This window comes from Tachysurus vachellii, chromosome 16 (genome assembly GCF_030014155.1).
Source record: "Tachysurus vachellii isolate PV-2020 chromosome 16, HZAU_Pvac_v1, whole genome shotgun sequence".
NCBI lineage: Eukaryota > Metazoa > Chordata > Actinopteri > Siluriformes > Bagridae > Tachysurus > Tachysurus vachellii.
The window spans coordinates 13,151,509-13,166,292 of NC_083475.1; the positions used below are offsets into that span (position 1 = coordinate 13,151,509).

Below are 14,784 nucleotides of genomic sequence, written 5' to 3' on the forward strand. Positions count from 1 at the left end.
GTTATAAGAATCTATTGGCCATAGATTAAAGGAGAGAAATTCATTTATTACATTTAAGTAAAAACACAATGCTGTCTGATGCTGGTCAACGTATAAAATTTGTGTACTGTTACTTTACTTCATTAATTCATTCATTAATTTCCTTTCTTCATCCCTCATCTTCAGTAATCATCTTGTCCTGGAGCCTATTCTTCAAGCAGTACATATGAGATGTGAATATGCCCTGGGTGGGACACCAGCACATTACAATGCAAGGCATACACACACGCACGCACACACACACGCACACATACACACACACACTCTCTCTCTCTCTCACACACACACACACACAATAGCTAATCCATGTACAACCATGTTATGTAAGGAAACCAGAGAACCTGCAGGAAACCCTCAGAGACATATGGAGAATGTGATGAACTGCCACACAGACAGTATTCCAAGATCTGGATGGAACCGGACTGAACGTGGTTTTTTTTTTTCTATCTACATATATATGCATGTGCAGGTTTATTTTAACATGACAAAACTGTGTTCCTATGAGTGAATCTGTCATCCATCAGTTTCTGAAAGATATACGTGCAAACTGAATCGAAACTTTCCATAATTAATTAAAGGCACAGCAGATACTCTAATGAGCATGCTGATGATAGCCTGAAACTGGTAAAGATGTACTGTTTAGCTCAGAGATTAAGGTGTTGGACTACTGATCAGAAGGTTGTGAGTCAAGCTGCCATAGATGGGCCCTTGAGCAAGCAACTTAACCATCAACTGTTCAGTTTTATAAAGGTGATAAAATGTAAGTTGCTCTGGATAACAATGTCTGCTAAATGCTGGAAATATGTGTCCCGACCCACCTCTGGGTTCTCTCCACCTTTTTATGTTTAATGTCCTCATACACTCCCCCGTTCTGCTGCTTGTTCTTCCTCCCTGCATCCTCATCCTCCATCTGCTGAGAGAGACAGTTACAACTCAGAACATGGTACAAACTATGCTCTCAGTGAGGTGAAGCTGCTCAGGGTCACTCAGGAAGGAAAGGGTGAGACAGTGGACAGGTGAAATGAACACACACACACACACACACTGTTGTCATGCAACAAGCTTTTACCAGTCTGTAAAACTGGTGAGGACACGTGACCGTACAGAACAGACTGTGACCTTACTGATGACTGTGGGCAAGTTGATAAAGACAGCATGATGTTATGGACACACTGTGGGATCACACTGGTGTGTGGATAATGTTCAGGTTTTGGGGCAAAGCCTCTCAACACTAATACTGCATTGACTTTTAAAAAGGGTCGTGGCTTTCAGGTAGAAACGATAGAAAAAAAAAAGATTTGTAGAAAAAAAGAAGACTAATTGATTAAGGCTGCACAATTAATCACAATTTAATTCTGATTTGCTCAATTAATTAAACATAATCACCTGTGATACCTGTGGGTTAACGTTAACGTTAATTTGAGGCTAAAAACAGACAGATTAAAAAATACGCAGCGATACCAGGATAAGTGAAACCGGGAACATATTTCTTGGACGCTCCATAACATTAAATGAACACACGTTTAAATAAAAAATGTAGTTGTTGACAAACTGCTGTAAATTCTAATGCTATTTTCCTTTAAAAGGATGTTTAATGCGTTATAGGAATTACTCTCTTTTCATGTGTTTTATCTATTTAGGTAGATATTATTCTGACTAATCTGTTAGTTGTTGCTGTGTTTGATATTTTTGCTTATTTTGTCATCTAAGAAACAGCTTTATCCTAAATCAAAGCATTCTAAAGTAAAAGGTTTTTTGCATTTTAATAAAGAATTTCAAAGAATGACATTTTCTGTACAAAAGAGGGGGCTGTAAGGAAGGTGAACAGATATATTATTATTCATTAAGATATGAAATGCAAATGCAATTTATATGCAAAATGAAAGTGTAAATGTTGTTACACAACTTAACTTAGCAAACTAAATGTGGGAAATGATTATTTGGGAGATAATATGGGAGATATTTGGGAGATAATATTCTATATGGGAGATTTATTTGTGAAGGCGATGTGTAATATATTATGTAAAGAAGTCTGATTGAAACTATGTATTTTTTTCAGAAATCAACTGAATTCATGATTTTTATATTAAAGAACATTATTATTTTTTTATAAAATTATTGTGCAGCCCTACATATTACTGACATTTCTGCAACTAAATTGAACATTTTCAATTCAATTTTGAGAAATTTCAAAATGGAAAAAAAAACCAAACCAAAACAAAACAAAAACCTCATACGTATCACAAAAATCTTATACAATTCTTAAACTTAGCCCCAAAAGCTCTAATTATCCATGTACAAGCATCCAAGATACAGCCATTTTTTACAAACTGTCTGCTTTTCATCAGCTGCCCTCAGCGTAAGCACCTCTAACGCATTCTTCTCTACTTCCTCTACATCCTCATCGATTTGTGCCGCATCCTCCTCCACTTCCTGCTCTGTAACGACTGTAGAATCAGCTAGGTCTTCATTTAAAGGCTTGCATTTTTCACTTGGACACACAACGTCCTGACCCGTACTGCCCTAAGAAAGGAATCGGGAGCCACACGGTTCAAACTGCATCTGTTCAATCAGTGAGTGGAAATCAATAACGGCAGTCGTACCTCATCTTGTATTTTAGCTTTTTCCTCAGTTGGTTCCTGAAAGTGAACAACGTTCATCAAAACCAACTCGACTGAAATTACTGGCAGCTACAAATCATGCAGACCATGGAAAGGATTCACACAGAACACACCTGCTCCCTCAAGTAAGACCTGCGTGGCTTCTCCTCCTCCACTTCCTTCGGAGGAATGACCTCCTCCTTCACCTCCTCTTTCACCTCCTCCTTGCTGTTGAGCTCCAGCTCGTCTTCCTGGTTGCTGAAGTCTCGGTAAGAGGTGGTAGAGGAGCTCTCAACACTGTAGGTGCTGTAGGATGGAGTGTCGATGGACTCCAGCTGTTTCTGCCTGTCCAGTGCCTCCTTCATCCTCCTTTGCCTGCGCTCCTCACGCTTGGCCAGGCGATCAAGCAGGGCTTGCTCCTCCTCATCTCCTTCACCGGCCTGGCCCGATCTCAGCTCTGAACTTGTCTCTGTTACTGTGACACTGAGAGAGAGAGAGAGAGAGAGAGAGAGAGAGAGAGAGAATGATCAAGGAATGATCAAATGAATCTTTCTGTAATGATCATATGTTTTTCTTTGCTAAATAACAATACAATTTTTCATTTGTTCCTTAGGTTGCATCATTTGGAGCATCTATCATGCAAGTCTCGGTGAATGAGCTGTAACTATAGAAACAACGACATTACAACGTGTATTAAAACTAAACCTGTCATCTGAGTTACAATTATCACTAATGACATGCTACCATGGAAAATTAATCAACACCTTCTGGCCAATCAGAATAAAGAATTCGAGAGTGCTTTTTAAGTACATTGAAAACTTAAAACCAGATACATTCACTTCTGTTACTTAATTCCTTTATTCTGCAGAATTACTCAATTCTGCACATATATAGGTGTTAGCCTACCAATTATAAGGTTAAGAGTTTCAATCCCAGGTCCAGCAATCTGCCAGCACTGGGCCCCTGAGCAAGGCCCTTAACCCTCAATTGCTCAGTTGTATAAAATGAGATAAAATGTAAGTTGCTCTGGATAAAAGTGTCTGCCAAATGCCATAAATGTTCCCTCTACAAATTATACACTGCTTTTCAATTCATTTTTTCCCAGTGATACGGACAATAATGTAAGGACTACTTGAAAATCAACCACTTTTGAGAACAGTAGACGTCTAGGCACTAATTTTAGAACGGTCATGCTAAGCAATTCTGTCAAATCAATATTTGGATAAATTTCATTCAGACACAGCATCCCAGTGTCCTTTTCCCCCTCAGTGACGTGTCAGCTGATCATTTGGTTCAGGTTTGTTCTTTCCCTGCTTCCTCATATAGCACTGGGATGCGAGGGACACAACATCAGTGCTACCGTAGGTTAATGTAGTCTGAGTTCACCACTTGGCAAAGCTTTCCCTCAGCATCAGCACAATTCACAACACACACACTGCTCACACACCAAGGACGCTCACAGGCTGCTGTGATATCCACTTGTGTACAAAACTATGCATGGTGTACAATACTGCAGTGTTGGCTCACGTCAGCACGATCCATCGCTCCCACCTCACCGAGCCGTAACAGGAAGTTACACACAGAGCAAGGCTAAAGGACAGATAAGGATTTCTACAGAGATAATGCTGTTGTTTGTGTTGTCTCGATGAAGCTTAGTGTTGTAGTCATGTATGTATTATTAAGATGGAACGCTAAAAACACGTACACACACACACACACACACACACACACACACACACACACACACACACACTATCCACACTGTGGGAAAGTCCATAAAGGTTAGCAAGTGACTCCTAGTGCATGCTTCATTCCACTGACTCTCCTGCTAAGCTTCTCATTCTGAACTACAATTGAACAGAGTGAAAATTCTCCTGGCTCCTATTCCATCTACTCTACAGTACATTACATTTACACGTATTCATTCATTCAAATTATCCCACATTTAATGCAGAATCTAATTCCAACATCCCAAATGATAATCTCAGGGTCAAAGATCATCGCTCAAGAGCCCTAGCGGTAATTTTATGGCCGTCCTGGGGTTGGAACCTCTATCCTTTAAGGTACTAAGATGTCTTTATACTTCCATAAGACACTGTAAATTTGCTGTCTGATTTCTCATGAACATGATCAAAAATTATTCCACTTCCAATGATTCACTCCAGAGGAGACAGATACAAAGAAGCTAAAATTCATTCATTCGTCTTCAGTAACACTTTTAGGACAATAATCACTTGCAGGAACGCTGGGCACAAGGCAGGAATACACCCTGGATGTAATGCAAGTCCATCACAGTGCCTCAACACACATTTACACACTCACACATACTCTGGGGAAAAGAAAGTTGTCCAAAACAGCCTTTGAATATTAGGTTGCATTTCTTCTTAGATATACAGTTGTGTTCAAAATTATTCAACCCCCAATGCTGTAAATGGTTTTAGGGAATTTAGTGTACATTTGTAATTGTATTCAGAATGAAATCCTACAAGGACTTCTTAAAGAACCATATGCAACTAAAATGACATCAATTAGTTTTGTAATACAGTAGTAAATGTTTCTTTTGTGAATTCTTCATTGACATAATTATTCAACCCCTTAAAGACTACCACTCTGAAGAACAGAGGTTCAATGAAGTGTTTTCAATCAGGTATTGAAAACACCTGTGGATATCAGGGAGCAGCAATAAAGCCTAATAAGCACCAATTAGGCAGCTTTAAAATGACTGTGATACTCAGCTCCTTCTAGACATTTACTGGTGTGGTTACAAACATGGTGAGGTCAAGAGAATGGTCCAGGAAGACAAGAGAACAGGTGATTACTCTTCACAGGAAGGGCAATGGCTATAAGAAGATTGCAAAGATGTTAAACATACCAAGAGACACCATAGGAAGCATCATTCGCAAATTCAAGGCAAAGGGCACTGTTGAAATGCTACCTGGTCGTGGCAGAAAGAAGATGCTGACTTCGACTGCTGTGCGCTACCTGAAGCGTAGAGTGGAGAAAAGTCCCCGTGTGACTGCTGAGGAACTGAGAAAAGATTTGTCAGATGTGGGTACTGAAGTTTCTGCTCAGACAATACGGCGCACCCTGCGTAATGAAGGCCTCCATGCCAGAACTCCCAGGCGCACCCCCTTGCTGTCCCCAAAGAATAAGAAGAGTCGACTGCAGTATGCCAAAAGTCATGTGGACAAACCACAGAAGTTTTGGGATAGTGTTCTGTGGACTGATGAAACAAAATTAGAACTGTTTGGGCCCATGGATCAACGCTATGTTTGGAGGAGGAAGAACAAGAAAAGAACACCTTGCCTACTGTGAAGCATGGCGGGGGGTCAATCATGCTTTGGGGCTGTTTTGCTTCTGCAGGTACTGGGAAGCTTCAGCGTGTGCAAGGTACCATGAATTCTCTTCAGTACCAGAAGATATTGGATGACAATGTGATGCAGTCCGTCACAAACCTGAGGCTTGGAAGACGTTGGACCTTTCAACAGGACAATGATCCCAAGCATACCTCCAAGTCCACTAGAGCATGGTTGCAGATTAAAGGCTGGAACATTTTGAAGTGGCCATCGCAGTCACCAGACTTAAATCCGATTGAGAACCTCTGGTGGGACTTAAAGAAAGCAGTTGCAGTGCGCAAGCCTAAGAATGTGACTGAACTGGAGGCTTTTGCCCATGATGAATGGGCAAAAATACCCGTAGATCGCTGCAAGACACTTGTGTCAAGCTATGCTTCACGTTTAAAAGCTGTTATAACTGTAAAAGGATGTTGTACTAAGTACTAAGATTGAATGTCACTTGGGGGTTGAATAAAACTGATAATGATGTGAGCTCAGAAAAGACATTTGTGGTTATTTCATTATAAATGTTATGTTATATTTGTCTGACCTACATGTGCCTCTTTGATTTAATTGTAAGCAGGATGACTGAATGATCATAATCAATGTCAAACAGACCAAAACAATCAATTTCAGTGGGGGTTGAATAATTTTGAACACAACTGTACGTGAAACGCTGTTCATGGTCTCCCCTCCGGAGAGCTCGAGTATGGTGTGCTGTGCATTACCAGTCTCAGTTGTTTGTGTAAGTAGTACTTGCTCATGAACAGTGTGTGTGTTGGTATAAGACACCTGTGGCTGTTGAGCCCCACGCTTTCGGCTGAGTTAGCTATCTCTTCGCCGTCCTTGCTTCGTATACGTTCTTGGCGTGCTCTTCGCCGACGCTCACGGGCTGCCTCTTCCTCATCCTCCTCAGTCCGACGGTAGGCCATCCTGGACAAACACACACATAAAATGAAGGTTTAGTATAATGTAGTTAGAGATACATCGAAGAAAGCAAGGTGGAAGTCTTGGGGGCACTGAATGTCTTCCGTACAGTCATTATGTGTGTGTGTGTGTGTGTTTGGCAGCTGATAAGAGGAGCTGTACCAAAGTGTGCAGCTGTCACTCATAGAACAGTTTGAGAGCGAAGAGAGGAAGCCAGTGCTTGTATATAACTTAAGCAAACTCAACTACCATTATGTACTGACTTGTATTCTGAGAACAGCATAATGTCCTCTGTTGTAGCCAGGAAATCTTCTGTAATTGAAGACAGCATTCTGTTAACGCCCAAAGACGACCAACGGGAAAGTGACATCATTAGATAACTTGGCTCTATAGGCATCCCTTGTGCTCGGTCACTTTACTTTGCCATGTCTAACAGGACTATCTGCATTGCACAGTGTATTTGGGGGAAATAATGCAGTCCAGACTCAGCGATTGTATCCTGGGGCTATGTTCCTTCTCCTATAACCACAATAACACATCTTCAATGAACTGAAGCTTTCTGTAACAGCGTTTAAAACTTATTTCCATCTAATGCATCTGAAGTGTATATGTTTAACTGCAGACAAACATTTTTAAACTTACTTCTTTCCTACATTACCCACAACTCCTCTTGTCTACTTGTTGATAGCGGTGCTAGCTAAATAGCAGCAACAAATTAGTTTTTCATTCAACAAATTTGTGAAATATCAAGGCTTATTTTAACAGCCAACTGCCCCTAGTTTATAATCACAAGCTCTGTTGTCATTGTTGAATTTCATATCCGTGTTTATCGGGCGTATGCTATAGAAGAGACAGTAGCGATTCGACTGGAAAAATGCTAAAGTGTTCCTTTAATAGTCTCTGTGATGAGCACTGGGAGGTCTGAGACTTGTTTTAATAATTTTATAAAATCTGTAAAGACGGAAATGGCTGTAGAGCGGGAGATGGTGTTGATACGAAGGCACAGGCAGAGAGAAGGCAACGACCAAACAGCCCACACATTAGTGTTCCCAAATATTTTCCTTTCGTTCAAACATCTCAGAAATGTCAGAGAAAAACAGTTTGGGAAAAGGCTGCTGAGAGTGGGGTTTGATATAGCAACAACATAAGGTCTGAGAGAGAATGAGAGAGAGAGAGAGAGAGAGAGAGAGAGAGAGAGAGAGAGAGAGAGAGAGAGAGACTTCTGCCAAAAGACTGCCCTATTCCCACACTCATCCCACTTTATCCTCTTCTCCCACTGCACCCACAAGCACTCAGCTCATCTGGTATATTCCTTTTCCTTTTCCATTTCCCTCCAGTCCCTGAGATGTGTGTAAACCTTTTCAAAGATAAAATGGTCTGAAATGATCAAGCTTCAATCATTTACAGTCTAATAAATCATTTCAGTGTTCAGAGGGAGAGAGAGAGTCTGTTCCTGAATCCTTCGTTCCAGCGTCGGACAGTGTGTCTTTCTTCCTATTCCTCTCTCTTACTCCAGCTGTCTGATCCACACAAGCTTTAGTGGTGAGGGAGAGTAGTTATGGAACGGCCCATTCGCTGAGGATGGGTGTTATTTCCTGAGCTCTTCCTGGCCTCTCATGGGAAAACAGCGCAGATGCGTGGGATCAGAATGCCCACTGTGCAGAAGACGAGGCTCTCTGTGACAAGTTATGCCATCCTCGGGCATAAATGTGAAAGATTTAAAGCATTCAAATGCACACAACTGAAACATGGTCCTTGTCTAAAACTAGTCGCGCACTTATCATAACTTTTCAGAATGTTCTCAAGCAGAAAGCAACAGACAAAACACTTTACCATGTATGTATGTTTGTGGAGTGTCACTGTCCGTCTGGCTGGCTCCAGCTCGGGAAAGGCCACGACAGTCACAGAGGGAGAAGTGTGTGTATACAAGAGTGAGAAAAAGAGAGAGATGGAAAGAGAGAGGGAAACACAGCCCTAGGCCATGGAGTCTGCTCAACCTCTGACCTACACTAATATTCCCCCTGTACATTCTGCACAGTGCACATTAGACGCTGTAGTTGTAAAAGCACTTCAAATGTTAGTGGCTCATATCATCGCCTTCAGAGTTCAGTGTCTGCTCATCAAGACTACAGCAGATGCAGCTGTGCAGGAGAACCGATCTGTTATATCCATACAGTAGTTCTCAAAGTGGTTCCAGAGTTCTGCGTCGTACAGCCCGGGAATCTGTGATTTGATGATGTGAATCCTCTGGAGCTCATTATCACTACTATCATGTTACTAGTAAGTTGTTAACGTTATCTGTTCACCCTGAAGCATTCTTTAGAATTCTTATCATTTATAATCATCTTTATAATCATTAATCTTCATAATTAACACATGATCCTCGAAGGCAGTTAAGCGTTATTTTGTGAATTTTTTTTTTACCCACAATGCCGTTTGACTACCAACTCTTTCTCACCTCCTCATTTGGACGCAGAAAGATCAAGCAGATCAGATTCCACTTCCAGACTGATATCGGTATAAACGCTACCGTACTTATCATCCCGTAGACTGCTAGTCGAGTTAAGTGGCGTAACTCAGCGCGTCGGCATCTTACAGCTGCTTTGCATTCTGGAGCTTTGAGTACAATGTCTGCTTTCTCTGAAATCTCTTTAATGAGACTTTAACTTTTGCAGTTAAATGGCTAGCTGGAGCTAACAGAGAAACCTGGAACGTATTCCTCATATATTCTCATTTTAAACTGGAATGAATCTGCATTAGTAACGTCGCATTCTGACACGTGCTAAATTCTCATGAGAATAAAGAAATACAGCAAAAAACAACAAATTAACATCACAATCGTTAAGCACATCACAAACATTGCAATATAAGCATGTTTACTGTGGATCGGTGCGGATTAATGGAGTTCATTTAGATATAGTCATTTTGTCTAAATCTAAACACAATAGTTATATTCGCAACTGACTGCAAAACGCTTAAAATACCAAAACATGCTTAATTACAGCAATACTACACAAAGTCAATCAATAGTCTTTATCCTTCTCTCTTTTATTCTCTTGCTCTCCGTGTCTGTACCTCTCGGTCTCTCTTTCCCGCTCCTTCAATACAAGCGAAGCTTCTTTACAGATGCCGTTAGTAGTTATGATGAAAACCCATTATAAAGCTTAGGCAGTTATCTGAAAATGTAATGATATGAAAGTAATATCCATACAGGGCTACTCTCAGCTCGGCGTGACTGACATTAGACAGAGCATCGAGCCTTACTCTCTTTCTGAAACAGACAGAATCTTGGCCATTTCAGATAGAGTGAAATGGCACTTGTCAAGCCTTCATCGCCTGACCATGTTCCAGCTGGACTCCGATGCCAAGGTTCTCCCGTGTGCACAGGGCTTATCGTTCTCTCTCCCCAGCTCCTCTACAACATCTGCCCTCCTGCTGTTACAGACTCCCACTCCAACACTTCCACCGAGACGTAACACGGGTGGACTTATACACGCCGCAAGCCAACTCTAGTAGTGTTGAACAAGTTGGCCGGGTGACAAAACATATTATGTGGCCTGAAAAAAAAAATCTGGCTATGACTTTGGCTCTTGCGCCGCATATACTGGTGATGGTTGAATGGATTGGGTTAACGAGATGATGTGTGGTTTAGACTATGCTGATGTGATGTTTGATTACAAGAATAAATACGTATTGAAAGTGTATTTGCACAACAGAACACAATATTATTTGATCCTATCTTTTGTCTCAAGACTGTTGAGAACTGAGATTCAGGTTCGAACTGGAAGTGTTCCACGTTAGAACAAAAACAGTTCTGGCTGTTCTGAACTTTTAGATATTTTTTGCAGACTTGGAAAGGAAATTCAGCTCCTTCTTAGACAACGTATAGCAAAAGTATTAGCTTTATGCTCCAAAAGCCAAATAAAATAGTGACAAATTTAATCGCTATTCACTTTCATCAAATACAGACCTAGAATTATGGGAATGCAGAGGATATAATGTATCTTAAACCAAACACCTAACTTTGCTGCACATACCGAACAGGATGCAAACCTAACAATGCACACAGTTGACCAAGGTCCAGTATTCTGCCAATGATAACAAGGGTGTTAGCTACTGAAAGGAATACACAGCACTTACAGCAACGAATATGCTGGGAATAGCGGTGAGCGAGGTTTGTTCGTTCGTTACCCATGATGCTTTGTGACAGGAGCATAAATCATTCCTTAACAGCTGCACACAGTATTTGTGGAGCTCTTTCAAAAAAATGCAGCATTTGACAAGAAACGCTGATGCAAAAATCGCTGTTTGACTTTCTGCCATCAGTGTTTATGGGAGTGTCTGTTTTTTTGCCTTAAATGGGCACGGGACACGAGCGAGCTGGATTTCTGAGCAGTTTTCACAAAGCGCAGCTATCACACGATCATCAGCACCATCTAAAGTCTGTCAGGAAAGAGCTGAGAGCTGGAGCAAACACAGCTGTCATCAGCTCAAGAACACACGTTCTCCCAAACTGAGCAAAATTGGAAAGCTGCCTCTGATTAGACTCTTGTTAATCAAATCAAACGGGTAGTGAAAATGTCTGTAAGAAGTTAACTGCTTTTAGAAGTAAAAAAAAAAATAATCACAGGCATGACAGAAAGGCTTTCAAACCATTTGTACCATGACTATCTGTCGGTTATGTAGCGAACCACTCTGAAGCGACAGCTTGAAGTCTGATTAAACGACTAACTGAAATTAGTATGTCGACTCACACGCCACATATCCACTCGACTCACTGTTTAGTTCTGGGATGGAAGGATTGTTTTCTCCTATTGGCTGATTAACATTGCTCCTAAGACTGAGTGTGAGACAAGTCGTACTCTGGTCTAATTCTTCACCATGAAGTTGACGGACGAGTGGCATGTAATAAGACTCGCGAAACAACCTACATGAAATAAAACCAGGTTGAAAAGACATTTGAAATGATTTATGATATAGGAAAGGATAACTGTTTTAGTTTTTTTAATGACTGAATTTGAGTGTGATAAGCAAGTGTATTAAAATAACTGACTCTATGACCCATGAAACCTGCAATGAAAAAAAAAAAAAAAAAAGCAGAAGTAATGGGGCGTGAGCTGGTATTTTAAGAAAAGCTGGGTCGGAAAAGGCCAACAGATGTCGAGTAATACTCTGCTGAGGGAGAAAAAGAGGCTGTGAATCTGTACATCTGTACACCGACCCACCCAATGAAAGAAGGCAAGTAAAGACAACATGTGAACGTAGATGTTTAAAATAGCATCACAAACACAAGAAATTGGGGAAGCTTACATTTTAAAATCTTAGAAGCTTAGAGTTGACACTGGAGTTATTTAAAAATATCGAGCCATCTTTCAGGGCTAAGCTTCTCATGTATAGTCATGTACAGTATGTATAATGATTGGTATGTGAATGTGCTATGTAAATAACATCCCCGATCCTGCAAAGAAAAAAACCCTGGCTCCATCAGAATAGGCTTATATAATATAACGCCCACATCCCGAGACTAAACCACCAGTCATTGATGCAGCTAAAAAATAAATGTCATGTATCAGTAGCCTGAGCTGCTTACTTTCCCCTGAGAGCGGGTCAAAGCTCTACAATACCTGCTCATCGATTTCCCACAATTCTCATGTTACACTCTCAGAAACGAAGGTAGAAAACTGTACTTTTCCTCGTCCATGGGGCGGTAACTTCAAACCTTTGAACCCTTGAAAACTTTACTCTAATTAATTGTACAGCGCTTTCCTAGGAAAAAGATACACACTTAAAGGCACAAAAGATGAAGCAGCCACATCAGTGAGGAAAAGTACAATCTGGCCCACTTTATTTTGGAGAATAATATAGATGGAGGAGACACGACGTTACCTTTCTGCTTCCAGTCGCATCTCCTCTCTCTTCTGTCTCCTCTGCTCCCTGCGCAACTCGAAGTCGTCATCCATGGTTCAATCCTGGAGGTGTGGCCCTGCAAAAAAAAAAAAAAAAACAACCCTCCAGTCTGTCAGCTTTATTCCCTACTGTAGATAATAACATACGCACTAACAAGCTCAGCAGTTTAGCTGAGATTCCACAGGCAGCAGGTTTACAAAGTCACACGTTCTCACATTTAAAGGCTCTTTGCTTTTTCTTGGCTTGACATCAAAAAGCAGACAGAATTTGGTTTAACCACAAGTGGAAAATGGAGAGGCCAAATTCCAGGATAGAAAAAAAAAAGAATGTGAGAGAGTGAGTGAGAGCAAGAGAGGGAGAGAGAGAAAGAGAGAGAGCGAGAGATAGAAGAAAGCGAGTAAAGGAGAGGATGTAAGCACAGGATGGTCAGGCTCAAAGAATCTATGTCTATATTTACTGGGCTGGTGAGCAGAGGGAAGCTGGACCACCCAGAAGCTTCAGGAGCTACAGCAGTGTGTGCAGAAGCCAGCGTACCTTACTACTGCAAACGAAAAGCCCTGGAGGAATCTGCTTCTCTGTGCTCTCACACCATTCCAGCCTTTCAGTCGCTCTCTGCTCGTTTCTGTCTCAGCACCACTTCCAACACAAAGAGCTTCTCTCGTTCGCTGTAGCTACCAGAAAAGGCAAAAGCCATCCTCTTCCGTTCCCCTCTTGTTCACCCTCCCTCTCTTCCTCTCTCTCTCTCTCCCGTTCTCTCTCTATCCCTCCCTCTCCAGAGCAGACAGCGCGAACCTCCTTCTAACCCTCCCTTCCTTCTTTTTCTTCCTCTCGTTCCCTAATTCTCCCTTCCACTCCTCCCTTCCTTTCCCTCTTATTTCTCTCTCTTTCTTTCTTTGTGCCGTTATGCTTCCACCCCCCCACCCCCCCTTTGTCTTTCTCCCTTCTCTCTCTGTCCTCTTCTATTTTGTGTTTATTAAGCTGTCCCTGGTTAGCCAGCCTCAGCCTGAATGCTAGGGGTTTTGCAGTGGCTTTTCTCTTTAGCACTGTAAGGCCTGTCTGGACTGTTCTCCATTTTGTTTTGACTCAGAAGGAATGTGCAAGAGAAAGAGAAAGATAGACAGATATAGATGGGGGATTGAACTGTTGGCTTCATATCGCCTTAAATCGTTGATGCAGCATGACTGCGTCCCATACGTGAGCCCATATTGTCACATGCTCGCGTTAACTCCATCCTATAAAACCAGCATGTCTCATAAAGATCCTAAACAAATCATTAAACTGTTAAATCAACACTAGAAGACTGTGAGATGGCGTGTAACACGTTTCACTAATAAGGTCTTACACTGCTCTCAGCTACCTGTTTGAGGTTTATTTGAGTGTGCTGACATATTTGCACATCTTGGTTTATATCCGCGGTGTGTTCTCTGCATGGGACAGACGAGTGTCTTTGTGTCTGAGGCCCTGTCTTCCTTTAACCCAAAATTTCCTTTCTTAGCCTACAAGCTGAAGCAAAAACATACAGAAATAGAAGAGCCCTTTGCTCCAGAGGACCACCCATACGCAGACAAAGCAAGCACACAGCGGGATAATGGAAGGGCCCTGATTCGCCTCTTCTCCCAGATTTACATCCATCCGTCCCTCTGTTTCAGAACGGGTCTCTCTCTCTGCCGGGAGCCTCGTCTTCTCCTGCAGAGGGCGAGGATCAGACCGGCCATAATGACACATTTACCCAGCAAATTACTACCTCCGTCTCACAGCCTGTGTTTAACCCCTTCGTTGTATGACCCCGTGGCAATGCTGTTAAAGAACAAGAGTTCATATTTGTCTGTGACATTCTACCTCGCAATTCTACACATTAAACCTTGTAATAAAAACTGTACTTAGCATCTGTGCTGTGCAGCGTGGGAGATGATAAACTGCACAGCACGCTGAGGGAGTGAGAAACAGTTGCGCATTGCCTGCAAGCTGCAAAGCTG

At 41.6% G+C, this 14,784-nt stretch overlaps 1 protein-coding gene across 8 annotated transcripts in view; it reads right to left on the reverse strand.

The window, feature by feature from the left end:
• Nucleotides 1-14,784, reverse strand: part of cald1a (caldesmon 1a) — a 49,288-nt gene that overhangs the window by 15,272 nt on the left and 19,232 nt on the right. Inside the window, exons 1-7 of one of the 8 annotated variants that reach the window (XR_009649701.1) lie at nt 13,344-13,524; nt 12,788-12,886; nt 6,767-6,907; nt 2,774-3,122; nt 2,643-2,678; nt 2,407-2,562; nt 858-952 (exon numbers count right to left, since the gene is read on the reverse strand). Coding sequence is in view for 7 of the 8 variants with exons in the window: in XM_060889566.1 (XP_060745549.1) it covers nt 858-952; nt 2,407-2,562; nt 2,643-2,678; nt 2,774-3,122; nt 6,767-6,907; nt 12,788-12,861 (851 nt within the window). In the remaining variant the exon portion in view is untranslated. Of the gene's footprint in view, nt 1-857; nt 953-2,406; nt 2,563-2,642; nt 2,679-2,773; nt 3,123-6,766; nt 6,908-12,787; nt 12,887-13,342; nt 13,526-14,784 lie in introns of those variants that run through there. The other 7 variants (XM_060889568.1, XM_060889566.1, XM_060889567.1 and 4 more) reach the window with 7 other exon arrangements.